Source organism: Grus americana, chromosome 3 (assembly GCF_028858705.1).
Source record: "Grus americana isolate bGruAme1 chromosome 3, bGruAme1.mat, whole genome shotgun sequence".
NCBI classification, from domain to species: Eukaryota; Metazoa; Chordata; class Aves; order Gruiformes; family Gruidae; genus Grus; species Grus americana.
Genome location: NC_072854.1, coordinates 83518166 through 83534294, shown reverse-complemented (window position 1 = coordinate 83534294; position 16129 = coordinate 83518166). Strand labels below are relative to the sequence as shown.

At 39.3% G+C, this 16129-nt stretch overlaps 1 protein-coding gene across 1 annotated transcript in view; it reads right to left on the bottom strand.

The window, feature by feature from the left end:
- The window catches only part of ACTN2 (actinin alpha 2), a 73053-nt gene extending 66977 nt beyond the window's left edge, over positions 1-6076 (bottom strand). Inside the window, exon 1 of the mRNA XM_054820583.1 lies at positions 5645-6076. Within this exon, the coding sequence (XP_054676558.1) occupies positions 5645-5779 (135 nt within the window). The 5' untranslated portion in view covers positions 5780-6076. The remainder of the gene's footprint in view (positions 1-5644) is intronic.
- Between the last annotated feature and the right edge of the window lie 10053 nt (positions 6077-16129).

Genomic DNA, 16129 nt, shown 5'->3' with positions numbered 1-16129 from the left:
GAAGTTGAGCCCGGGAAGATGGGAGGGGTGGGGGGAAGCGTTTTAAGAGTTGATTTTATTTTCTCATTCCTCTACTCTGTTTTGCCTAGTAATAAATCAGATGAATTCCCTCTCTAAGTTTGGTCTGTTTTGCTCGTGACAACAATTAGTGAGTGATCTCTCCCTGTCCTTATCTCGACCTGCAAGCATTTCGTTATGCCTTTTCTCCCCTGTTTGGTGAATGAGGGGAGTGAGAGAGCGGCTCTGGTGGGTACCTGGCCTCCAGCCAGGGTCAACCCACCACAATACTAGAAAAAAAAAAGTCTAAAAAGGTGAAATTGTTTGCTTTTCTAACTATTAGTTACTAGTGGTAAGAGAAATTCCTGCATTTCAACCTACAGAATTCCCAAGACAACTACGTCATCCTAATTCTGTACATAAAAGATAAGGGAGGCACAGAACTGCAGTGTAGGACTCAGTATAGCACATGATTTTTCCACTATCATTCTGCTTCCAACCCTGGAGGATTTTCCTCCTAACAAATTAAATCCTCTCCTGAAATTAGTCCTAATGCTACACAACCCAGGACTCCCATCTTTATAAGAAATATCCAACTATTAACAAGTAAGTACCAGGAATAAGTAATGAGAAGGCTGATACTCTCTTAGAAAGGACTGTATCTTTTGCCTCCCCCACCCCTCCTACATTGATTGCTGGTTCTCATCCAGACCCTGTTCTTGTTGCTCACTTGCAGAGGGGAATCTCTGTGCCTTCTCAACAATCCCACTGGTATTCCACATGGGTAAAAAAGTGTCATCTCATTGAAAACTCTCAAGAGACGGGTGGTTTCTCTGTGCTCTGTGGGAGCTTAACCCCAAGGTTGATTATTCAAGGAAAGAATTTTGCACGGTCTTAAAAAAAAAAAAATCAACCAACCTTCCCCCCTCCAAAAAGAAACGCACCGCACCCAAAACCTCAACTTTGATTATCTCCAGATAATCTCAGTAAAAGGGAAGGATCTAGGCTGGAATGCCCTGTACATGCTGTAGGTATTGCTATATTCTCCATGACAATGTTTTCAGTCTGGAGCCTGTAAGTCCATGAGGAGTGGTTCTACAGTACTGAATTTTGCTGGTGGTGCCCAGCCTCTCCTGACAACGTTTCCTTGCTTTACTTTTCTTTTTCATTCATTCAGGCTTGGTTATTTCTCTCCTTCTCTTCCTGGCTGAAGAATGAAGCTGTTTCCTTCCACTACTTCATCTGTCTTCTCACTCACCAGTAGACTTATTCCAGGAAGAGGTTTCTGATAAGAAATCGGTTTAGATTCCATCCATAGAAGACCACACAAACTTCAGAGTGAATTCAGGACACTGACTGTAACTCTATTTATAGACACTGAAGTCAGACTGAACCCAAGGTCAATTTCTCTTTCAGGCTGCAATGAACCTCTCAAATCTGCTGAACTTACTGAAGTTGCAGCAACACTAGAAAAAGAGGGATGTTGTCCATAATTCATAGTCCTGGTAGTTTCTCCCAAATAATTTGCCATACATGTGGCTTCCAAATGCATTTTTTTGTTTGTTTGCAAGGACAACAGGAGTTGTATTACCAACCAAAGGAGGTAATGCAGACAAAGCCTTATAGGTCACACTGAAAATGTAACCAGATATGTTCTGCTGAAGACTGGAAGGACACAGCTTCTTTCCTAAAGAACCTTTTCCAAACTCCTCACTCATGCACAGCATTCAGTGTCAAGAAGATTTGCATTCACAAAGAGCGCAATATCAAGGTAAATAAGTATTCCAAGTCTTCTTCTTTATTCTATACCAGTGTAAAAAAACATCAAAATGGTCAGAAATTGCATTGACACCTACATTAAACCCCTTCTGCATTACCAAAGCAGTGGCATCAGGGCCATAGAGCAAGCTAGAATAAGATCATTCATCTATAATAATATCAGTAAGGCAAGGAGTATGTTTCCAGTTCTTTCCTTACACGTGTTAGTGCAACCGTGTCAGAGACATGTCTGAATGACTGGAGAAGACACATATGAAACATGTGGAGCCAGTTTAATGCTTTACAATACAACTGTCATGAAGAAGGGATCACAACTGTTTCACAACCTTCAGATCTTTATCTTGAGGGCTTAAGACTTCCTTGAAAAACTAACAAACCACATTTCATGTCAAAGTTTAAAAAAGCACCCTCCTATAATAAAGTATTTATAGCAAAAGTTACAAATAAGGAAGAGCACTGTTTAACACACAACTTAGTAAGTAGTGTTGGCAGTTCAAACATGGTGCAAACAGTATGTTTGCATTTTGAGTAGCATTGTTGAGCTCGGTTTCCTAAGCTAAGGGACACCACATTTTCCTACATTCCTTTTAGTTATATTGAGAAACAGGCTAGTGAAAACTAAAACGTTTGTGGAGTTTGTTTGTGATTTTTCCTTCCACTCCAGTCCAGCAGGGTAAGGACTGAAAAACAGCTAATCACTAGCCTGTCATACCATAGAACCAACCACCTCTATCAGTTGTTACAAATATCACTGCTGTCCTCTTCAGGAGTGGGAAAACCGAGGTCTGAGGTGAGCTGACCTTGCCTAAGGTTACAAAGCAGAGTGAAGAAGAGAATCCCATCCCCTCTGGCTAGACTTTTTGATTGCCAATAGTTTTTGATTTCCATGTGGTACTGAAGAAACAAGGGGCCTGTTTCATAGATCTTTCAACCACTGTTTAAATGCATGTGGCCAGTGGAAGCGTATTGGGTCAAGCAGCAGATTTCTGAAGATTCCAATCTCATGGTTCCCATCTACATGTTCAAAAGACACCAGGGCAGTAGCTCTATAATTAGTTCCTACTGAAGACAGAATGTCCATCCAAAATACAATTTTTTCTGTTATTTAGTCTTTCTTTAAGTTGCTGCCTTAAATTTCTAGTCATATGATCCTGTTTTAAGTTTTTACCAATAGTGTCTAATACAGCAAATGGTCAAATTGCTGTATTTTCTTGATGTGACACAGGCTAAATGTTACCCTAACCAAAGCATTTAAATTGGTGTTCACGTTCAGAGAGAAAGAGGTAAGTTACAACTGAGCCTCTTTTCCTATAGTGTACCTCATATTTATTCTGACATCTGCAGCCACCAAGGAACCTTGATTACAGCAGACCATAATACTCTATGAACCATGGTTATAATTAGGCGTCACATCCATTGTAATCCTATGGACGTCATCATGTGTTACCAGCATCTGTTGACAGATCTCATACCAGGCATATCACTGAAATGGCAAGTCTGGAGAGGGCAGCCCACAATAGAAACAATGGCATTTATTTTTGGTTTGTTCCAAGACTGTCTAATAGAAAATATATGCTGCCAACTGCCAGGGCTCCACTGAGATCACTTTTCAATATTATATTACCAGTTTGAACAAAGATCTGCACCCAAGTATCTGCAATCTTCTCCTAATAAATACAGACATAAAGAAAGCACTTTCTGCAACTGACTTAGCACCAATTAGAAAAAGATAGAAGCTTTGAAATTTTATGAAGTTTATCAGGCCCATTATCATGACAGTACTTATTTTTCATAATAAATGACATGAATAATAAATTCAGATTCCCTTCCAAGACAAAGAATGAGGACGCCTCTCCTAAATTTTATTTAAATGTAGTATCACTAATATTAAAAATAAGCCCTGGAAACTGGCAACATAAAGTAGCAAAGCCACAATCTTTCTACTCTATGGAAGCAAGGCATAGTCTGCTTTAATTTATCAATGTGAAAACCTGACTTTCTGCTGAAACGCTGTCTGTTTGGAGGAACAGAAACAAAAACATTTCTATTGGGTCTTACACTAACTATTCCCTGCTCTTCTGTAAAGGTCAACAGATTTAATGCAAACATAAGAATGCCTACAGAATCCAAATTCTCTTTATTTTTTATCATTTATCTGCATTGTAGGAAAACTGCATTAGAGTGCTGACTAACTAGTAACCTGTCCATTATTTCTTTATTTTGAACACAGCATTCTCTGAAATGCCAGACAATTGAATCCTAATCAAATGGAACCACAGCCTGCTATGGCTGAGCAGTTTCAAACCACTAAAGCACTTAAACACTAAGATAATTTACATTCTCATTACAAAACATAAAAGAATAGTTCACCATCTAAAGAGTGTCAAATTAAAACAAATGTCAGTGTTGATGAGTACAGCTTAATAATTGGTTAGGAGTTGCAGCAGCTGGTAGATCAAGAAAAGTGAACTTCAACCTAGCCCAGAACTTCTCCCACTTTACTCATACAGCAGGATCCAAACAGGTGTGAATATAGGAGAATTAATAAAACCAGCTAAATGTCACAGAAGGAGGAAGGCTACAAGTAAAAACTAAGAGAAAAATACTTGCTTTACCAATTTTAATGGAAAAGCAAACCCATTGGCCCCAACAATTCTAACAGTTCTTACTTTTATAGCTATACTTTTATAGTATAGCTTTTATAGAATCTGTGACAGTAACTGTGGGCCAGATATAAGTTGGCAACTTCTACTTAAGTTCTTGAAGTGTGCTCACCTATAGCAAAAAGCATATTCAACCTTATTGTCTAGAGTGCCGTTTCTCTCTCTCTCTCTCTGCCCTCCTTTTTTTTTTTTTCATTCTTGTAACCAGCAGATAACCTTTTAATGCCCGATCTGTCAGCTGTGACTTCAACATTACCTTTTACATTAGGAAGTAACAAATCCTTTACAATATTTCATCTCTCTCTTTTCCATATGCTGCTTAAAACTCAGTGTTCTGAAATTAGATATTGCAAATATTACTAAAGTAACAAACCATTGACAAGACTGCTGATAGGATTATAATCTGCCTATGTTCAGAAAAAGAGCATGGACAGTACTTGCTAGCATAATAGTTTTCTTACACCTAAAAAGGTAAGAAGCATTTCCTCTATGATGATATATTCCAAGGAGTTTACAGACCTGTTTTGGTTTTTTTTTCCCAGACAGTGAATTGGCATGTGGGAACCTAATCATGAAATATAGTTTTCCAAATCTAGCCTGGATATATTTCTAAGCAATATTTTCCTTGTCAGATCATTCAGTCAGAATTAAGAGTAAATTCTAATAAGAGCTGACTTGCAAAATCACAATTTCAAAGTCTGTTCTCAGAAATATTGCAAACTTTTTTGCACACCAATTTTGAACAATCTCATTCATCTCCCTGTTCATAATTGTAATTTATTGTTTTTGAAAAGCAATCAGGCACAAATATCAATTCAGAGTCTGCTTTCCAAAAGGAAGATCCAGGAATTGAAGCTAAAAAATTACTGAAATCTTTATCAACTACTAATATATAGAGGTACTGACAGAGTATTTCCAGTGCAATATAAAAAAACCCCAAAACCCACAAACTCCTGACTATCATAAATTAGTTTCCTATTATATAGGTTTCACTTAAGAGTCAAGTGAATGCTTTATCTTCAAAATATGGCACAGTTAATATATATTTTATATACATATGCTTCATATGATGCAAAATATATTCTCTTACAAAATTAGAACCCCTTACTGCATAGCCCTGGGAATTCCAGATGCAGCACTGCAAAGACAGGACATCATTCCACACAGAAGCACACATACAGACACACATTACTTTATTTCCCAACCTTCCTTTGCTGTTTCTCCCATGCTGGGTCCAGGAGCAGGTCCCTGTCCCATTCTTCTTCTTGGGTCATGTACTCATCTTCTTCATAGTTGTAGGTGTACTGCATGTTTGTTTCTATCTGGTTCATGCTATTCATGCTACCTGAGGGTCAGCTTCAGCTGCTGTGACTTTTAAATATTTTTTTAAGCTTAGTTTACTTGCTGATGAGTTGTAGGTAGCAGTGTCTTTTTTCTTTTTTTTCTTTTTGCAAGGTGACAGGGAGTGAATATCGATGATTCTTGCCGAGGGCAGAGGCTGAAACTGTCAGGTAGGTGCTGACCTTTGGTGACCTTCCTTTCCTTTCCTCTCTCTCTCTCTCTCTCCTGCCCTCCTTCCCTTTCTCTCTCGCTGCTGCTGCAGGTCCCTGCGGCTGACCCTCCGGAGAAGCCCAGGGCGGCTCATTGCTGCGGCTTATTATCCCCGCCGGGCTGTCACGTGGCGCGGCGGCGGCTCCAGCCCCGTTCCCGGCGGCGGCCGCAGGCGGCGAGGCGCCCTCAGTCGGGCCGGTGCTGCCACCCCCGCGGGCGGGGCAGAGCGGGACAGGAGCACCGCGCCCGCCGCTGCGCTGCTTCTGTGCAGGGCAGCGAGACTGTCTGCTGAGGGGAAGGCTGACCCGGCGAACTCGCCTCCCGTAAGCGCTCTGGCCAAAAATTACTGCCTGCTCCTCTGTCTTTCTTTCCAATTCGATAAAATACCTGTCTTGTTTGGGTTTTTTACTAACATGTATTTCTACTTCTCAAGACCTATCTATGATTTGCTGATGGAGTTTGATGTTGTTTATCATTAGTCTGAAATCTGCCAAGAGATGAAACAATTTGCAGTGGAGATCAGGTCTGGAGTTAAATCAGGAAGTATGGAAGCACAACCTAGAAAAACAACATATATCTCTTTTGTCCAGGAAACATTCTCAGTACGTCCCAAAAGCAGGCACCAATAACTTTATAAACGTGTGACAGGAACCATTTACCCGTGCTTTCCACACGGTAAAATCAGCACGGAGATCAAGCATTCTGGCAAGCATTTCCTGTATCTCCTGTGTCATATCATTTCTGTTGCCCTGGCAACAATGTTTCTTCTGGGAATTAGCAAGTTTACTATGTTCTTCATGTAGCCTGTCATTAATGCCAGCACCTATCATCATCCAAGGTCATCCTCTCCAGCAGGGTCCACACTAGATACAATTTGAACTTTACTTACCAAAAAAAAAATGCTCACCAAAGCTGAGCTTTTGGAAGCCATAAAAAATGAAGTCAGACATAAGGGAGAACGATGTTCAGTAAAGGCAATCATAGGTCTCAGCAAATGTGAACGAATAACCAGAATAATTAACAGCTAGACAGCATATGTCCTCCACTTCATAATGCTAACTAAAGCCATGCTTTCTGTCAAGTCGCCTTCTATCCCATAAGTCTAGACGATTTAGAAGAACATGCATACACGCACAGCTAATACCTACCCATCAGCTCAGAAAAACTTCATAAATGCAGCACTAAGGTTGTAAATTGGAATTCAGAAGAGGATAGCAACATGTTTCATGCAATCAAAGCCAGCTGAACTTCCAAAATAACGTCTAAGAATCAAATTCCAACTCTAAGCAGCAGAGTCAGAACCACATGCTTTTCAATTGCTCAATGCAAATATTCTCAAGGTTGCTACATTTCCAGCTATGTAATGAAGCAAATGTTAACGAACGCTATGCCTAGACATTTTTGTTCAAGTGCAGATGAGCATTCTCTTAGGATACTCTCAGACAATATCAAATAGCAATTACAAACCAAAATATTTAATGTACATACACATTATGTGTATGCTGGTGTAATTTATGTGGTTTATTTTTATAGCTGGGTAGTCATCTGTGGTTTGTGATACATGTTCAATTTCAATCACCTAAATGACTATTTAAGCCTTTGAAGTCAGTAAACCATTTCTCCTCATTCACTATACACAGCATAGGAGAAGATTCTAGAGGAAAAGGAGGAAGAAGTCAGAAAAGTCCCAGAAGTATACATGTAAAGCTGTAAATGCTCTGAGACAGGGCTGTCTCCTGCGCAAAGAGCTCTCCTACACTGACGAGACCTGTGACCTTTTACGCGCTACCTCACTAGAGGTGAGCCATTGCAACCAGCTTCATGCCTTTCCTCGGCACTGCCTTGTCCAGGGATCTACGTGGATGAAGTCAGACGGTCCCGCACCACTCCCACTGCACAGTATAGGTGAGCCTTACAGGTACTGATGGCTTCATAAAGGGAGGTACTAGTTAAAAGCCACATTTTATTTGTTGGCCCTCAATCCACAACACGTGCCAGAGTGCCTGTGTCATGAAATAAAAACTGAGGCATTATGATGACAAAGAGAATCCGATCACATTGTGGATGAAGACTGGAGTCAGATCCATGCCTAGACTTCTGGAAATCAAAGGGAAATCTACCCAGATTTTCTAGAATTCTGCAAGAAGATTATTAATTTTTTTTCATGAAATAACTGGATTTGCCCAAAACATAGCTAGCCACTGCTGCAAAGGTACTGTTCATTTTTTCATGTTTCCTTGGAACACAGGTAAACTTAGTACTTTCATAACAAAACAAATAAAAATGTCACCATTGTTCCCAGGAACCAACAGCTAGAACCATAGCATCTCTTAGCTAGACTAAGAGATAAAAATTCAAGTTAGTTCCAAATATGAATAAAGCCACATTTTTCTATAAGGGTATTTCAAAATCTACTTTGGGTAGGATATGTTAGTTCATTTTGGATGAGAAAAATATTTCAGAATTAAAACCCTAATTTTTTAATTCTGAAAAAGTCAAAATAGGGGGCTTCAACTTTGCCAGTGTGCATTTTGAGAGCTGGGCTTTTTACCTGTGAAACAGGAGCCATCCTAATTTAAAAAAAACCCTGCCTATCTTGATGGAATCTGACCTGTTTTAGGTTCTCTAAATAACTGCTTACTGCCCCTTAATCAGACAGCATGAGTAGGCAGGGGAGATATTTATAGATGGAGCTTTAGGAGGAGTATCTGGTATTTTGTTTACTACTTTAATTTAATTTTATAAACGAACTGTGCAGATGGTAACAAGAAGCATATGAATGGAGGTCCATAGTGGAAAGAGAGCCAAAATGGAACTCTGACGCCAAACTTGAAGTGGAAAGGGAGCTGCCTCTTCCAGCTCACCTAGAGAAAAAGCAAGCTGTGCCTGGAAGAGTAGTATGAATAAAGCAGTGTGCTTCAATCAGCTTATTCCCACATCAGAGGTAAGTTAGGACGATCCTCACTAAAGCTGGCAGAGTTGCACAGCTACAAACTATGTGTGCCTAAGGAGAAAGTAAATCAAATCAAAACAGAAATAAGCAAGCTGAGCAGGAAAGAAAGGACAAAAGTCCCAAGTAGAGAAACAGGAAGAAACACAGTGAACCACATAGATAGGGAATGGCAAGATACCTGAGAGCGAGCAGGTATATCTGAGGTAGAAATGACACAGATTGCTTATAATGTGATGAGACAAAAAGAATACTCATGATTGCCAAACAGATTAGAAGAAATAAGGTGGCACAGGGAGATTAGAAATGGAGATGGCAGAGCTGAATTGTCAAAAATTTTCACCTTTTGTTTGGCAAAAGGTGTGCAGTTGTAGTACATGCTAACATAAATGCTAGTAAGAATAAATGCTAGAAGAATACCTTTACCTCAGGGGAACACTGTGGCAACAAGATATAATTGCCCATGTATGAGGAGCATCAAGAAGGTCAGAACTTTCCTAACAGGAGCAGCAGGTCTGTGGGTGAACTCACTCAGTATTTCTTATCACAGTTCCAACTTATGAAGGATCTTTGAATCTAATACCACCTATGCAAAAGCCTCCTGGCACGATTTGCATTAAGCTCCTTGAGAATCAAAGGGCTTTTCTAACTAAAGGAAGCACAGTTTTCACCTCCCGTGTCAACCTTTACAATTTTTTAATGAAATGGAAATTGTTTCACACAGTTTATATTTAACATCCATTTGCTCCCCAAAAGCCATCATATCATTCTCTCAAGAACTCACTGCTCCATATTTTCACTGTTCATCAGAGTTTCATTCCCTTCAACCTGCTGCTTATTCTTCCCTCTCACAAAATCTTAGAATGAGAATAAACCCCCAACTTTTTAATAAAACTTCAAAAATGCTGAACACTGCAACAATGTTTCCCCACATCATTCATCTATTTGAACTTAGTGAGATTTAGAATAAGAAATTAGCCAGATTTCTCTACTTAAATAATCGCCTGTGAAACAATCAACTGATGTGAAAATGATCACCATTAGTTTTCAGCTGTAACATTTCTCTGTAGGAACACAACAGTTCACGTCTGCCAAAACTGTCTCAGAAAGGCCACAGGAAGATCAAGAACCTTACAGGAGCTCAATAAGTCAGTGAGTCTTTAAGCAATTATCTTTCCATAGGTATAGCCTGTTTCTTTGTGAAAAAGAACAGTAGGATGGTTTCTCAAGAAGTCAATGAAAGATAAAATAAATTCAAAATGATCGTTCTCTTGTGTAAACTGTTAACAGAATCTTAAAAGAGGGATCACAAAGCCCTTTTACTTTCAAAATATGTCACAACTGTCGCTTAAAATGAACTTTTGCTTGTAGCAAATATCCACTGGTTTAAAGCTTAACCAACAAAAATTTGAATTATTTAAAAAAGACATTGATAATTTAGATTGGACCAAAACGTTGGATTCTGTTAAAAATTATGCATATATTTCCTGAACAAAGCTAAGGAGAAAGGTGGGGGGTGTTATCAAATTTATTTGTTTTTTATTAGAGTTAGGGAGAAATAACCCTTTTTTTTCCCAATACGATAAACACAACCCACCTTCTTCAATGTAAGAAACATACTATTTTCTAAGTTAAGGAAAAACAACTGATTAAATTCAATATGTAAAGATAATATGAATAAACCTTAATCTTGCTTCATATTCCCAAAATGAACATATACAGAAGGAAGGCAGAAAGAGAGCAGAGAAGTATACATGTGGGAACCAAAATTCTGATTTTGTCTGAGCTAAGGAAAAGCACCATGGACACTGAGCATATTAGCCCTCCCACACCTAGCACCAAGAGGCACAAATTTGACACTGAAAAATCCCCATCCTACTCATGCGTGGTGATATTAACTACACAGAAGCTAAGTATACATTATAATAATTTCTTTTTTTAAAGTATACTATTTCAAATGACAGGTTTGGAAATCAAAATGGAGAAAGAGCTGAAAAAATGCATTGCTGGCTTCATAGTAACAACTGACATTGTCAGAAGATCCTAAAGTGTTTCATCAGCTATATATAGAGGCGGCTTACTCTGTCCCTGAAATTCAGCCATGGATGAAGCGTAGCAAGGAACATTTATAGGACAGGCAAATACTACCAAAGCATAGCTTGGGCTTCAGGAGTATGGAGAAAATGCTGACTGCACTGAGATCACTGGCTTTTGCCGACCCTTTGTGTGGAAGGAAAATCACGGGGCTGAAACACCAACTTAAGATGCCCTGTGTGACCTTGACCTAGTCAATTCAGATAAAATTTTCCAAAAAAGCTAAGTGTTGGCCCATTAGACTATGCTCACTGAAAGAAACAAGCCTGTTGTGCTGCACTCTTCCGTCTCTAAAATAGCGTCAGCAATGCTTCCTTTGATCCTTAATTTCCACCTAGAACACAAATTCTCTGGAGCAAAGGCCTTTTCTGTCTAAAAGTCCTGATGAGCCTACAGAACAATTATGATTACAGTGTGCTTTACCTACCATACACCCTTCACCTCCAGGTGAACCTGTCTCTCAGGTTTGTGTATAGCCTGCACCGAAAAATGCCTAGCATTATTCTACTATGTCAGACTTGCTCAGGCATTCAGGGTCCCTTATACTCTGGAGAGGATGTCCCTACTGTTTGCAGGGCCACACTTGCAGCCTTGTAGCCTGCACAGCAGATGGTCCTGGTTCTCAGAGACACTTCAAGGCAGATATTAGTAGGAAACATTCAACATCTGGTCTCTGCCACAGTATCGCTAGGCAGTACTGTAATACATAATAACAATCACAAACTGCAATGTGAGTGCTGAAAGATGTAATGTAGCAGAGGGCAAACCCACAAGTGATGGCAACTGCCAACCAGCACTACACAAGCTCATAACTTACATGAATGAGAAAAGCTCTCAGACCTCACATGCTGACATATTTCTATTAAATATTTCAGAAGAAACCACAATACCTGAACTGTCTTATCCCTTGAGCTAGCCTCTTGAGGGTGCCTTTTTTATTTAATGGTTCTTGTCTGGGTAGATGCAACTCATAAAGACAGATTAGATCAAGAACTAAATAATATCAGAAGTTTCAATAGATGCTTTGGAGATTAGAAATGTGACATCAAAGGAAAAACTGGGAAATGTATATGGCAATTTATATACAACATTGCAGTCAGTCTGTTAGCAGCCTGAAGCTGTAGAGCAATATTCAGACAGTTACAACATAATACACACGGTAACAGGTGGGGAAACTACAAATAGTGCTGGCATAAGATCGGAAAAAATGGTGAGACAGATCCAGGATTTTAAAAATGGTTCAGTGATGAGAGTGTAAGCGGCAGGACTAGGGGTATGGCATGGCCTATTACAAACCTTCCAAAGAAACCTTCACACCATCACGTGTTCTCAAAATCCTGGCTGCGTTCCTGTTTTACGTTGGCTTAGCCTTATCACACAAATATACTAAGCAAGGAAGAAACTGTGCAACTAGGGCAATGCGAAAGCCTGCAACTGACTATGCAACTTGTACTTCATGAATACTACCAGTTAAAAAAATCCCTTAGTGAGCCAGCCTGTGACCCGTAACTGATTTACCAGAGAATATTTGTCTAAAAAAGCACAATATTATTTAGCAATAGTTTTGGTCACACTGAGAAAAAGCAACAGAGATGTGTGTGTGTGAGATAAGGAATGCATAGACAACATGCCTTTATTTATCTAGAAACAAACACCATCAACTAAGTCAGAGTTTCCAGACAATAATTATCTAACGGGCACAGATGAGACCTAGCAGGTTTTAAATCACTGAGGTATGAGGTAGAGATTATGGGCACAGGATATGGGCACTGGATATCAGACACTGCTGTGTTCTAAACTCAGCATTTGTACAGATTGACTGAATGACCTTAGACAAGTTGCAGTCTCAATGCCTTCATTTCTTTGTCCAGATACACCAATGTAATTTCACTAACATCAATGAAATTAAAGTTACACACTCAAGAAAGCAACCTGGCTGAACGAATTGCCAGTCTGTAAAAATGAACTAGCTACTTGTTATTCATTCCACAGGAGCAATACAAAGATTAGTAAAAGGGGCAAAATCATCCCTGTATAAGGCAGTGTTAGGCACAATCTGAATTACTGCCAAACAGGGATAACATGTTCTTTTGGAAACATGTATAGTACAAGTTTTCCTTTTCCAGAACTGTTGTCCTTACATCCTGTCCAACAAAGCTTCACTCTGACACTCAGCTGTGTTAAGAGTCAGCACTGAGAAAATGAGCAATGTTCCTGCCATGCCTGACATGAAAGCAGCAAGGCCTGTATTTTCCAATTCCTGTCTTGAAGACAAGTGTTCCCTTTCCAACTATAATCTCTCTGACTGACTTTGGCCAAATTCTCATCTCAGGAGCAATGGGTATTGATTTTGCACAACATACTTCCTGATACAAGACTGGTTGCTCTTAAGATCTACCAGCAATAATCTGCTCATGGTGAAGGCTCTTGTATATTCTCAATCCCTCTGAATGTGGACAAGTCTTTTGTTTCTTAATTGGCTCACTTCTCTCCCTGCATAAATCCAGTTCAGCATAAGTAAAGGAGGAGAGGAGAGTATTTGCATGTTTCTTCACTTCAAAACCAGTTTGTCTATAGGATAAATGCAGAGGAGTTGTGCTAATGTCTAGATCTCTTTTGTGTCCCACAGTTAAATCTGGAATACCTGTAATCTTCCAAAATTTCATAATAACCAAATTCAAGAGGTTTTGGGGGTTTTTTTCAAGCCAGATGCTGTTCTAGGTATTTTTCCAATTCATATGGACAATAGCTACTGGAGGTAGAGTCAGCAACTAGGACAACGGTGAGCCTACCCTTGTAAGTTGTAAGGCTCCACATGTATTTACAGCAAACTCCAGAATTCTTTTTTTATTTGAGATATCTGAACACATCTTCCTCTGGCCTCTTTTCCAATGATAAAAGCATCCAGCAGAGAGCTTATTTTGCAGTTCAAATGCATGGATTCACAAATATCTTGGACTTCTCTAGGAGAGACTATTCAGTTATGAACACACTTCTAGAACACTAAGGCACTTTTTCATTTGTTCCCAATGGCTCAGCAATCCCCCTGGTATCTCTTTCAAAGGTAACCCTGGCACACAGATGACCTAGGGAAAATTAGGCCGATCAGGCTCTAAATTTGTAGGGCCTGATTTTTTGCTGTTAAAGTACCAGTGGTGGAAGTTAGGAGAGTCATAGACTGCACTTTCAATTGCAGAAGAGAATGTGTAAAACAATGCATGATGAAAATATCAGCCAAATATAGGATTCTGCTGGGCCTAAAGGTTCAAACCACCAGGCCTACTCAGTGGGCAAAAAGACAGTAAGTAATTGTACCCTGTAAAGCACTTCAGGAAAAAGACAAATTCCACAGCACTAGCATTCGTTATCCTAAAACTATCCACTGGATGGGGAAATGGAAGTATGGGCAGTTTGGAGAATGTGCTTCAGTTTTCTTTCTGTAGATCAGGAATAGTACTAATGCTGTAAAGCATAAGGAAGTATGTGAAAATCAAATACCCAACAGATTTCAAATACTTGAAGATAAGTACAAAATACTGTGATGACCAGAGCTGAAAATCATAAATTTTGTATTTGTGAATATGCTTCAGCTGAGTGCAACAGACCTTCATTGAATAAAAAAAAGAAATTATAATGCTGTAGAGCACTGCTTATGCAATGCACTGAACAAAGCAGGATTTCAGGAGAAAAAGTAGTCTGTGACTACACAATTAAATTCTGCATTGTCATACATACAAGCAGCTGAATTAACACTGTTTAGAAAACTCTGGCACAGTCCACCACTAATTGACTTGTGATCTTTATGTTCTTTTAAGATATCTGCTCTACAATTAATTATAAATACATTATAAATTAAGTAATTATAAATGAGTTCTGAATTGGAAGACAGTTCCTACAAAATGTTAAGGAAAGCAATAAAGGTTGCCAGTGCAGCCTAACAGTTACATAACCCCCACAGCTTCTGCTCAAGAAAGAACATAATGTTTTACATCTCAGATCTGTCTGTTGTAGGTTCACACAAAAGAGTCTTCAAATGTGTTACAGTGACACAGATAGACAAGGCACATCTTAAAGATTAAATTAGTCACAAATTGTTTATAATGTTTTGTTGCCCCTCTACTGACTAAACCAAGGCCCATACATCATACTGTTATGAATCAGCAGGTATTGCAAACCAAATGGGTCCTAGCACAAGTAAAGCAAGAAAGATTTTGAAGCGTAACCTTCCTCTGCAGTATTTGAGAGCATTGCAGCAGGAACTTTGTCTCTGGCCGCCAGGCTTATTTAAAAGAGGTGTATCAGCATCAGTGGCAGAATCACCTGATTCTTAGCGCCACACACTCCCCTTCACAACATGTTCAAGGCAAGGTTGCCTTCCTACCCACTATACTAAGTGCCTGTCAAGCCGTCTGCAGAAATAGCACCCTCCTCTCAGTGTGTCCAAGGAATTGCCTCTGATATCACTGGGCCTCTTAAGCCTCTCTCAAGTAGTTTCTCTGCAGAGAACTCACTTAGGTCACTGGCATACACAATGCATGCAGAATGACAGAGAGTAAGAAATGCACTGGAGAAAACATTGACATGTGCTTTTGTCAGTAAGAGTTATTAGCTGTTATCAAGAACATTTCCAGTTGTCAAGACTATCTTATGAAGGGCAGCACAGAGTCTTTACATCATCTCAAGACAGCAGGGCCAGTATTTTAACTGAAAACGTGGCACTTCTAGTACATCAGCAAATATGGAGATGTAGGCTTATCAGTAAAACTCAGTTACATGCCCTTGCCACCTAAATCAAACACACTATTTCTTCTAATAACAGGTTTTTTCCCCAAGAATTCCCGAGATACATAACAGCATGAACAGTTTCCAACGAACAATGAAAGCAAATACAAAAGCCAAACATTTTTTAAAGCTGCACTGAAATGCAGGGAAAAGTTTTGGGTTTGGGTTTTTTTTTTTACGATTGCAGATATTTTGTATAATTCAGTATCACAGAAATGCACTCTCTAATACTTTTAAAAATATTATAGTATTAATATCTCTCTCATATATATGTGTATATGCATACATTAAAAAATGTTCAGTTGTTCCCAGT